Source organism: Rutidosis leptorrhynchoides, chromosome 2 (genome assembly GCF_046630445.1).
Source record: "Rutidosis leptorrhynchoides isolate AG116_Rl617_1_P2 chromosome 2, CSIRO_AGI_Rlap_v1, whole genome shotgun sequence".
NCBI classification, from domain to species: domain Eukaryota; kingdom Viridiplantae; phylum Streptophyta; class Magnoliopsida; order Asterales; family Asteraceae; genus Rutidosis; species Rutidosis leptorrhynchoides.
Window position 1 is genome coordinate 332,685,176 of NC_092334.1, and position 12,443 is coordinate 332,697,618.

At 31.9% G+C, this 12,443-nt stretch overlaps 1 protein-coding gene across 1 annotated transcript in view; it reads left to right on the forward strand.

The window, feature by feature from the left end:
- The window catches only part of LOC139888833 (uncharacterized), a 57,984-nt gene extending 45,703 nt beyond the window's left edge, over positions 1-12,281 (forward strand). The window contains exon 4 of the mRNA XM_071871819.1: positions 12,175-12,281. Coding sequence (XP_071727920.1) covers positions 12,175-12,281 — 107 coding nt within the window. The remainder of the gene's footprint in view (positions 1-12,174) is intronic.
- The last annotated feature ends 162 nt before the right edge of the window (positions 12,282-12,443 follow it).

Sequence of the window (12,443 nt, forward strand, 5' to 3'; positions counted from 1 at the left end):
TGGATGATATGCGGTGGAGATTTTTTGAGTTACTCCATATCTTTTGAGAACTTTCTCAAGTTGATTATTACAGAAATGAGTACCCCGATCACTTATTAAAGCTTTCGGTGTTCCAAACCTTGCAAAAAGACGTTTTAAAAAGTTGACTACAACTCGTGCATCGTTAGTTGGAAGAGCTTGTGCTTCCGCCCATTTAGATACATAATCAATGGCTACGAGAATATAGAGATTATTATGAGATTTTGGAAATGGACCCATAAAGTTAATACCCCAAATGTCAAATACTTCACATACTTGAATGACATTTTGTGGCATTTCATCACGTTGACTTATTTTTCCGGCTCTTTGACATGCATCACAGGATTTGCAAAGAAGGTGTGCGTCTTTGTAAATTGTAGGCCAATAGAATCCAGCATCATAAACTTTTCTTGCTGTTAGTCGAGGCCCATAATGCCCTCCTGTTGGTCCTGTGTGACAATGGTCTAAAATTTTACTAGCTTCATCTCCGAATACACATCGGCGTATTATTCCATTGGGACAACTTTTAAACAAATATGGATCTTCCCAGAAATAGTGTTTTATATCACTGAAGAATTTCTTTCGTTTTTGGTACGATAATCCTTTTTCAAGGAATCCACATACTAAGTAGTTTGCATAGTCTGCAAACCATGGAATTTCAGTATAATCTATCTTCAATAGATATTCATCAGAAAAGTTGTCTTGTATGGCCGATTCATTTAGAACTTCTAATTCTGGATTTTCAAGACGAGAAAGATGATCAGCGGCGAGATTTTCTGCTCCTCTTTTATCTCGGATTTCAATATCGAACTCTTGTAAGAGTAAGATCCAACGGATTAATCTTGGTTTGGTATCTTGTTTCGAAAAAAGGTATCTAAGAGCAGAATGGTCGGTATAGACCACCGTTTTTGCTAGAACGAGATATGAACGAAATTTGTCAAAAGCAAAGACAATAGCAAGGAGTTCTTTTTCAGTAGTTGTATAGTTCGTTTGTGCTCCTTGTAACGTCTTACTAGCATAATATATAGGTTAAAATCGTTTTTCAATCCTTTGTCCTAAAACGGCTCCCATTGCAAAATCACTTGCATCGCACATTAGTTCAAACGATAGATTCCAATTTGGTGTTATCATGATCGGCGCATTAGTAAGTTTCTCTTTAAGAATATTAAAAGATTTGATACATTCATCTGAAAAGATGAATGGAGCATCCTTTTCTAGGAGTTTATTCATAGGAGTGGCAATTTTAGAAAAATCTTTTATGAAACGTCGGTAAAAACCGGCATGCCCTAGAAAACTCCTAACTCCTCTAACATTGGTGGGATGTGGAAGTTTAGCAATTACATCTACTTTAGCTCGATCCACTTCAATTCCTTCTTTTGAAATTTTATGTCCAAGAACGATGCCTTCTTTAACCATGAAATGGCATTTCTCCCAATTAAGTACTAGATTTGATTGTTCGCATCTAATCAGCATTCGTTCAAGATTAGCTAGACATGATTTAAATGTATCACCGAAGACTGAAAAGTCATCCATGAAAACTTCCATGCATTCTTCTATCATGTCGTGAAAAATCGCCATCATACACCTTTGAAAGGTTGCAGGGGCGTTGCAAAGTCCAAATGGCATGCGTTTGTAAGCAAAAGTACCATAAGGGCACGTGAATGTGGTTTTCTCTTGATCTTCGGGTGCTATTGAAATTTGAAAATATCCGGAAAATCCATCAAGAAAACAATAGTAACTATTTCTGGCTAATCTTTCCAACATTTGATCAATAAAAGGTAAGGGAAAGTGATCTTTTCTGGTGGCGTCATTTAATTTTCTATAATCAATACATACACGCCATCCTGTTACAGTCCTAGTAGGAATAAGCTCATTTTTCTCATTTGTGATAACAGTCATGCCACCCTTCTTAGGCACGCATTGAACTGGGCTTACCCATGGACTATCAGAAATTGGATAAATTAGACCTGCATCTAGCAGTTTAATAATTTCTTTTTAACAACATCTTGCATATTATGATTTAGTCTTCGTTGGCGTTGCACATACGTTTTATGACCTTCTTCCATAAGGATTTTATGTGTGCAATACGAAGGACTTATTCCTTTAATATCATGAATCTTCCATGCAATGGCTGGTTTATGAGCTTTTAACACAGAAATGAGTTGTGATTTCTCATTTTCAGTAAGAGAAGACGATATTATTACAGGTAATTCAGATTCACCATGTAAATAAGCGTATTCCAAATGGTTTGGAAGTGGCTTTAACTCTAATTTCGGTGGTTCTTCTATCGATGATTTATATCGATATCTGTCTTCTTCTTTTAGTATTTGAATTTCTTCTGTTGTTGGTTCATATCCATTAGCTATTAGTGTAGCTAACATTTCAGCTTCATCAATTGGTTCATTACCTTCTCCTAAAGATCATTCTCCTGTTCCTTGTAATTCTGGAAATTCTTCTAACAATTCTGCATGTGAATCTATAGTTTGAATATAATAACATGTATCATCTGCAGATTGCAGTTGTTGCATTGCTCTATCAACTGAAAAGGTAACACTCTCGTCCTCTATACTTAGGGTCAATTTCTTACCGAACACGTCTATCATTGCTTTAGCCGTGTTTAAGAATGGTCTTCCTAATATGAGAGGAACTTGAGAATCTTCTTCCATGTCCAGAACAACAAAATCTACTGGAAATACTAAAGTACCAACTTTAACTAGCATGTTCTCCATTATCCCTCTAGGATATTTTATTGATCGATCGGCTAGTGGTATACTTATTCTTGTTGGTTTCAATTCTCCAAGGTCTAGTTTAGTGTATAGTAAATACGGCATTAAATTTATACTAGCACCTAAGTCTGCCAATGCTTCTATTGAACTAAGACTACCCAGAAAACATGGAATTGTGAAACTTCCTGGATCAGATAGTTTTTCTGGTATCTTATTCAACAGCACTGCTGAACAATTAGCATTCATAGTAACGGCCGAGAGTTCTTCCATTTTCTTTATATTTGAGATTAGATCTTTCAAGAATTTAGCATATCTAGGCATTCCTGAAATCACATCAATGAAAGGAAGATTTACATTTATCTTTTAAACATATCCAAGAATTTGGATTGCTCGGCTTCAAGTTTCTCTTTCTTCATTTTACTCGGGTAAGGAAGTGGTGGTTGGTATGGTTTAACATAAGGTTTAGCCTTAACTGTGTTATCTTCATTAACCTTTTCAACTACCGGTTCTTTTTCCTTATCTTGATCAGGTTGTGGTTCTTGTGGAGTAGGAATAGCTTCATCAGAAGTTACAGGTATTTCAGGTGGTTTAAGTGTTGTACCACTTCATGTGGTAATGGCTTTAGCTATTTCATTCCGGGGGTTTGCATTTGTATCACTAGGTAAACTTCCCGGTTTTCTTTCACCTATTAACCTTGCTAGGTTACTTACTTCTTATTCCAAGTTTTAAATAGAAGCTTGTTGATTTCTAAATGCTTGAGCATTTTGTTCATTAGTTTGTTTTTGAGATGTGAAAAACTGCATTTGAGTTTCAACTAGCTTCGTCATCATATCTTCTAAATTCGGCTTTTTATCATCGGTTTGTGGTGGTTTGTTTTGAAAATTAGGTCTTTGCTGATTGTAAGTATTATTGGATACTTGTTGATTGCTAGGACCTTGTTGGTTGTTGTATGGAATATTTCGATTATAATTCTGGTTTTGATTGTAGATCGGTCTTGGCGGTTGATAATTATTCTGATAATTATTTCCAGGCCTTTGGTTTAGATATGAAACATTCTCTCTTTGTTCCATTGTTAGTTCAATACTAAGACAATCTTTTGTCAAATGTGGTCCTCCACACTGCTCACAACTAATTCGTATTGAGTGAATATCCTTAGTCATCTTTTCCATTCGTCTCTCGACAGCATCTATCTTTGCGGAAATGGAATCTAAGTCATGGCTAGAATCGGCTCTAGCTGCTTTAGATGATCTAACGATATCTTTTTCTTGGTGCCACTCATGTGAGTGGGAAGCAGTGTTATCAATAATTTTATAAGCATCAGTTTCGGTTTTCTTCATAATAGAACCACCAGCTGCTATATCGATGTCTTTCCTTGTAGTGATGTCGCATCCTTGGTAGAATATTTGTACTATTTGACAGGTGTCTAAACCATGTTGCGGATATCCTCTTAATAACTTTCCAAATCTTGTCCATGCCTCATATAGAGTTTCATTTAGCTTCTGTGTGAACGTAACAATTTCTCCTTGAAGTCTTACGGCTTTAGATGCCGGAAAAAATTGTTTAAGAAATTTTTCAACTAAAACGTCCCATGTATCGATCGCCCCTTCAGGTAACGATTCCAACCAATCTTTGGCTTCTCCCTTTAAAGTCCAGGGAAATAACATGAGATATATCTGTTCATCCTCAACTTCTCTTATTTTAAATAGAGTGCAGATCCTATTAAAGGTACGAAGATGTTCATTTGGATCTTCCTTCGGCGCACCACTAAATTGGCATTGATTAGTCGCCATGTGTAGAATTTGTCATTTGATTTCATAATCTGGCGCATTAATGTCTGGATGAGTAATTACGTGACCTTGGCCAGTGCGTTTAGCTCTCATTCGGTCTTCCATACTTAAAGGTTCCAGATTCTCCATAATTGAATTTGTTGAATCCGAATCACTAGAGGGTTCTGATTTAATGGTTCGTTCCTCAACAATCTCTGTTTGAATGATTGGTGGTTCCGGAGGAAAATTTAATGGTTCAGGATCTATGAATCGTCCCTGAATATTCTCCGGATTCTCAATTGTGAGGTCGGGTTCAAAAAATGGATTATCGGAAATTTGAATTGGAGTACTTGGTCGACTGAATGACGATTCTAAAGAAAAATCAACGGCGGTAATATTTGCTAAATGTCTTGATCTAGTTACAGGTGGTGAACGTACAAAAGGTGGTGAACGTCTTGCTCGGTGCATTCACTGAATATCCTATTAGTTTTTAAAAGGAAAGAAAAATTATATAAGTTATCCAATTAATAGACTTTTCTGATTTTGCCCACGTTTCGAATAGCCAAAAGATGCAGCAGAGGGGCAGGATTCGTTTGGTCTCAATATAATTGAGGACTGTTTGGCTCCAATAACCCGGTCCACGTACAAATCCAACTATTACTACGAACCAGAAAATTTTGATGTCTATCAATTTAACCACTTAAAATAAATTTTCGTAATTTTAAGAAATTTAGATAAGAAGTAGAATAAAAATCTATGTCCTAAAACTAGAATAGCGAGAAATAAGAAAGAAAAATAGTGCGTCGAAAAAGGTCGAAAAATAAAAGGCGTCGAAAAATACGAAAGAAAAAAATGACTTTAAAACTTAAAAACACTCGACTAACCCAACCTTATTACTACCACTAACTTAAAATTATAATCGCAAATTGAGATTACTAATTGGAATGATAATTGATACATAGGTAAAAGGTGTCTAAAAATATTAAAGCTTACAAGTAAAACTATATCCCAAATGGCAATAACTTAAAAAAAAAACACTAAAATTTAAAAAGGCGTCGCAAAATTCTAAAGCACCTAGATCTTAGTCTAAAGAAAAAGCACTTAAGGGATTTTACGACAAAGCCTAAAAATCTATAAATAAAAATAACTATGGCAAAAATTAAGTTTAAAACTAAAAACTAGCGAAAAACACAAAAGTTACGATAAAAACAAATAAAAAGGGACAAAATATAAAAATATACTAAAGGTTGTAAAAAAAATACAATTTTTTATAAAATATTATTTTTATATTATTTATTTTATAAAACTATTAATTTTTATATATTAATAAAACTAAATAAACTTAATATTACAAATTAAATAAATAAAACTAAATTAATTAAAATTAATTAACTAATCAAACCCTAATTAGGTTTTAAAATTAATAATAATAATAATTATCCCGTAATTAATGCTGTTAGGGTTCCTGTGTGGCCCGTGTCAGACGGCTCCGTGAGTCGCGGTTGGTCCAGTTTAATAACTCCGCGAGTCGCGGAGGGTTCAGGCTCAGATGAGATGCAGGTCAAAATTCAACAGGTCAGTTTTATTTATATTTTATTTATTTATTTTTCTGTTTTAAATAAAATATATTTATATAAATTTAATAAAACTTATATTTTAAAACCTAAAATAAAAATAGAAATATTTTATAATTTTATAAATAAAACTCTTAAAACTAGATTTATAAATGTTTTTTTCTCGGTTTTTGATTTTATGTTTTAAATAAAAACAAAATATTTAAATAAAACTTATATTTTTATAAAATAAAAATAAAGAAACTTTATAAAACTTAAATATTTAACAAATTCTTAAAAATATTTATATTTTTGTTTTTCTTTTTATATTTTCGAATATATAAAACGTATTTTTATAAAAACGTATTTTTATAGAAGTAAACTAAAAATAAAAATCTTTTGGTATTTTGTTTTTTTATATATATTAGCCTTGCGCTTTCGGCGTTTAAGTTCCCCGGCAGCGTCGCCAAAATACTTGATAGTTAAAGCTAAGGGGTATAAAATACTATTAAATTTTACAAGGAAATACTATTAAATACTATACAATTTTACACAAGATATTTATTTATTTAGAGAATGGATATACTTAAACCTTGCTACAACACTTATAGGCAGTGTACCTAATCGTACAGTAGTGTAGTTTTTAGTAAGTCCGGTTCGTTCCACAGGGAATCTTTTTCACAAAGCTTAACGCTATATTAGTTTTATTTTATAAAAATACAAATATATATATAAGTAATATTATTATTATAAAGGGGGGTTTTTACCGTTTAATGACCGGTTTGTCGATTTTAAAACTTTAGTTGCAGTTAAAACCAAATGTAAAATATTAAATAAATAAAAGACTTAATTTAAAGCGTAAAGTAAATAACGATAATGAAATTGCGATAAATAAAAGTGCGATAAAATAAACTTGCGATAATTAAAAAGTACGATAATTAAAAGTGCAATTAAATACAATAACAATAAATAAAAGTGCAATAATTAGAAATGCAATTAAATATAAAATAAAGGAAATTAAATATGAAATAAAAGAATTATGCTTATTTAAACTTCCGTAATCATGATGTTTGACGTGTTGATTTTAGTTTTATGCCCATGGGTTAATTGTCCTTTGTCCTGGATTATTTAATATGTCCGTCTGATTTTTGTCCATAACAGTCCATCAGTCATAAATATAAAGTGCGAGTGTCCTCGTCAAATTATCCTTATACCCGAAGTTAAATATTCCAACTAATTGGGGACTTCAACTGTAACAAGATTTTAATACTTTGTTTAATAATTACACTAGGTTATCGACTGCATGTAACCCAAGGTTTTAATACTTTGTTAACAATTATGCCAAGTGTCCTTGTACATAATTTCACCCCTGTTTTAATAATTCTAGTGGCTATTAATTCATTCCCGTGTCTGGTTAAATGAACGATTACTCGTACTTATAAATACCCCGCCCATCGTGTCCGATTGAGTGTATATGGTTATTTATAGGGACGTCCAATTGTAAATCTTTATATTAAAATTAACAAACTATCATTTAGTTAAACAAATATAAAGCCCATTAATAGCCCATAGTCTAATTTCCACAAGTATCGTTCTTTTGTCCAAACCCCAATTATGGTACAAAGCCTAATTACCCAATTTTAGTAATTAGCCCAACATCATGATTACTTCGGATTAAATAAGCATAATAATAACTTAGCTACGAGACATTAATGTAAAAAGGTTGAACATAACTTACAATGATTAAAAATAGCGTAGCGTTACACGGACAGAATTTCAACTTACACCCTTACAACATTCGCTAACATACCCTTATTATTAGAATTATAATTAAAATTAAAATTAAATATATATATATATATATATATATATATATATATATATATATATATATATATATATATATATATATATATATATATATATATATATATTACGTTTACATATAGAGAAAGAGAGATTTTAGGATATTTTTACGATCAGAATTCGCTGGCTTTTATAGGAATTTTCGTCCAGGGGGACTCCGCGAGTTGCGGAATTTTTTGCCTTCAAACTCCGCAACTCGCGGAGTTTGAAATTACATCTCACCCAGCTTTGGCTCTTTGTTTGCCAATGATTTGTAAATATATTATAATATATATATTAATTTTAAGAATTAATTATATATTATATTATATTTATATACATAGTTAACTTGTAATTTTTAGTCCGTTGCGTCGAGCGTTGAGAGTTGACTCTGGTCCCGGTTCCAGATTTTCGAACGTCCTTGCGTACAATTTAATATCTTGTACTTTGCGTTTTGAATCTTGTACTCTTGTAATTTTGAGACGTTTCTTATCGATAATTGGAACCTCTTTGATTGTCTTTTGTACTTTTGAGCTTTTTGGTCGTTTGCGTCTTCAATTCGTCGAATCTGTCTTTTGTCTTCATCTTTTTATTATTTAAACGAGAATCACTTGTAAATAGGACAATTGCAACTAAAAGCTTGTCTTTCTTGAGGAATAATGCTATGAAATATATGTTCGTTTTTAGCATTATCAACTATCACAACGTAGCTAGAGACGTAGGGAACAACTTTAAAACTTGAGTTCGGGTGAGATTTGGTCTCCTTCTTCCCCAAGTGAGCTTTCTCTCACTAAAACCTTTACTCTCTCTCTAAAATTGAAAGTGGTGAAGTTGAAAGAGTGTTTAATGAGTTAGGATAAGCTTGAATCAGCTTTTGAGTCTCCAAAACCGGCCACAAGTGAAAAGACTATAACACCCCCAAAAGATGCCACTTAAAATGGCTAAAATTGACATTACATTAACATTTGTCGCATTTCGCGACACTTCGTCGCGTTTCGCCACACCAGGACGTGATAAACAACTCTGAAACGTGACAAAAGGGGCAGAAATCAAGTATCAGAAGTTGTCGCATTTCAACCATGTTTGTCATGGAACGCGACACACCAGAACGCGATAAACTGCACTCAAACTCGACAGTTTACCTGATGTACTCTAATTTCACTTTTAAAACATCCCAAAGTCAAATGTGGTCAAGTAAATTTGTCCAAAAGATCAAATACCTATTCTTAGACTCCGTATGATGCCTCGAGCATCATGTTTAGAAAAACGGGGTGTTAGAAGAAACATAATCAATTTTTTAATGTTATTCTATTAATATTATACATACGCAATCTTTGCAATAATATTAAAATCGTCGTGCAACGCACGGGCTCCTTACCTAATATATATATATATATATATATATATATATATATATATATATATATATATATATATATATAGTGATTTAATTATGAGGGAAGCACTCTTTTGGGGGGTAGTGGGGGGAAGTAAAAAATTTTCATTTTTTTTTTAAATTGTTTTTTCCAGGCATCAAGATGAATGTTATTATTTTGGTGGGGAAACGCTAGGAGAAATAAATGATAACATTTATTGCAACGAATGTTTCGCTTCTGAGTTTGTTTTTTAGGGTTTGAAAATTAGGGTTTTGAAATTAAGGGTTAAAAATTAGGGTTTAACTATTAGGGTTTAGAAATTAGGATTTTGGGTTTAGAAATTAGGGTTTATAAATTAGGGTTTAGATTGATTTTTTAACACGAATAGTTTAGAGTTTAGGGTTTAGGGTTTTGGCTTAAGGGACTAAACCCAAAACCCTAAACCCTAAGCCCTAAACCCTAAACTATAAATCGGGCAAGATCTTGAAAAAAACTTCACATATGATGGAAAAAGAATGCCCGAAGAATAACATTCAGGAATAACATTACGCATGCTACATGTTATTATTATTTTTCGAGCGTTTTCCGCCAAAATAATAACATTTATAAAAAAGTGTTTTTTTAAATGTTCATATTTTTGTGTACTCTTAATGTTGGAAAAAAACTTTCAAAAAAATGAATATATATATATATATATATATATATATATATATATATATATATATATATATATATATATATATATATATATATATATACACACACACACACACACTAGATTAATTAGCCCGTGCGATGCACGGGAACTCATCCGCAAAAAACATAATGAATTTTAAAAGTTGAATATGAATTAATGATACTTTAACGGATAGTATCACAAGTATTGATGTTGTTGCATTAGAAAAGTAAAAAAGAATAAACATAACAATACTTGAAAAACAATTGTTCATTAATTTATTCAAAAAACAACTAAAATTTAAGGATTGTTTAAACATGTAAAAGATGAAATGCACGCTCTTTAAAGTGGTAAGTAAACAAACATTTTGTGCCAGGCTTTAGTCGACTTTCTATTCGAAAACGGCTAAATCCATAAGACACACAGAGGTTTGGTTTTTTCTTCGACTTCTCTTGTTTCAACCTCAATTTGTATTTGCGTTTTGCCAAATTAAAGCAAGAAACTCTTTTACCACTATGAAGGCCCGGAAGTAACATCAGTTTGTTTAGAAGACGCTGAAAAAAACAAAAAACATGTATCTATTTAGTATAATGTAAAAGGTTGAAATGAATTCAATTAATTTACAACATAATTGTATAGTAGTAAATTTTTTTAAAAACAAATGAGTTATTTTAAAGATTGGTTTATAAATTTAAATGTATAGTATAGTTTACTTACCAACAGATTACCGCGCGGTATGAAAATCTCGAAATCTCATGAAAAAATTTCTTTTTGCAAGAAATGTGGGCTATTCATTACATCCAGTGTAGGATTTAATATGCAAGTATTTTCAACACCATATTTGTTATATATTAGCATCTCGATATTAAGATCATCAATTGCATAAAAAATGATACAATCTCCATATTTTAAGTTGAGATCCTTAATTAACTCTGGCCATCCTACACGTATGATCAACTTGTCTTCTACGGATGATATGCCTAACCTTTTTTTTATAAGATCCATTATAGTGAATGACCACGTTATCTTTGGGCCTCGACCTTCCTTTGTATACACATAAACATTTCCTTCTAACTTTCTGAAACTGAAACAATATTAAGTTGTTGCTAATGAATTTACAAATATAATAAAATACCATTATCCTGTAATGTAATCTTAATGCAGTTAATAAAAAAACATATGAAATATTAAAAAAAAAAAATTAAGAATTTAAGTTACTAATGTTGAAAGTATTAAAATAAAAGATTTAATATTTTAGAAATTCCATACCAATTTGTGATGATTAGCAACTCATAGTTTCCTTTATCGAAAATAGTATAGCACATTGTATTAGATTCTCGAACATGTAGATCATTTATTATCTTTGAAAAGTGATAAATTATTTTATGTTAACAATCTTATTCTTGTTATTTTTCCTTTTTACTTTGTTTATTTTATGCTTTTGTAGTTAACTATCAAGTTGGATGATCTTGGATGGCTGGTGATAAATCTAAAGAAACTTAAGGACTGGAATGGAACATATGGAATTACTTGGTACTCAAGGATTGTAGCTGACCATTCAAGAGGGACTAAACTTGTCATTATTAATTTATATATAGCAATGTTTTTAGGGTTGCAGTAGATCGATTCATTCATTCAATTATTTTCTGTATTTTTGCTTTATCTCAACTTGGAGTGATCATCAGTTATGATCTTGTAATTTTGGTTTCTAGTTTGATTGAATCATAACAATCTTCTTCTTATTAAGAAGATTGCAATTTATGTATTGTTTTTTGGGTGATTCGTTTGAAGTACAAATCACTGTTATTGTGATTTGTTTATTCTGGTGTTTGATTCATGTTACTTTTCATGGTATCAGGGCGGATCGATCTCTGATTGATTACTGGTGTTTTGATCAACTGGTTGTTGATTGATTTGTGGTGTTCTTCTGAAAACCCTAATTTTAGAAAATTAGGGTTAGGGTTTGTTCTTCTTGTTCGTGCTTGCAGATTTGGTTTTTGATTGTCTTTCGCTGCTTCTTCTTCATTGCTTCTCTGTGTTTCTTCGTCAGATTAGAGTTTTCACTCTAATAGGGGAGTCTCGTGTTTATTCATGTTTTATATTATCCTGACCAGATCTCTACGCCCAACTCTTGATCTAGATCCTAGAGATCTATGAATACCTGATCAAGCGTAGATTGATCTTGACCAATTTATCTGTAAATCATCTCTACAGGTTGCCTGGCTAGTAGCCAGTCGATTGGGGGTTTGTTTCTTTTCCTTACAGGTGTCCAAACCGTGGATTTGTTGTGGTTTTCTGTGCTATTAGTTATCTTTTTGTAATTTCTTGTGTGTTTACTTGCTATTTGCTTTCTTGTATACTTATTTGTACTATTATTTCCGTGTTTTTAACATGGCTGGTGATGATGATGTTAGTAGTTCTGTTACTTTAGTTCATAAACTAGATTTTGGTGATCCTTTATATTTGCATGCTAGTGATACTAC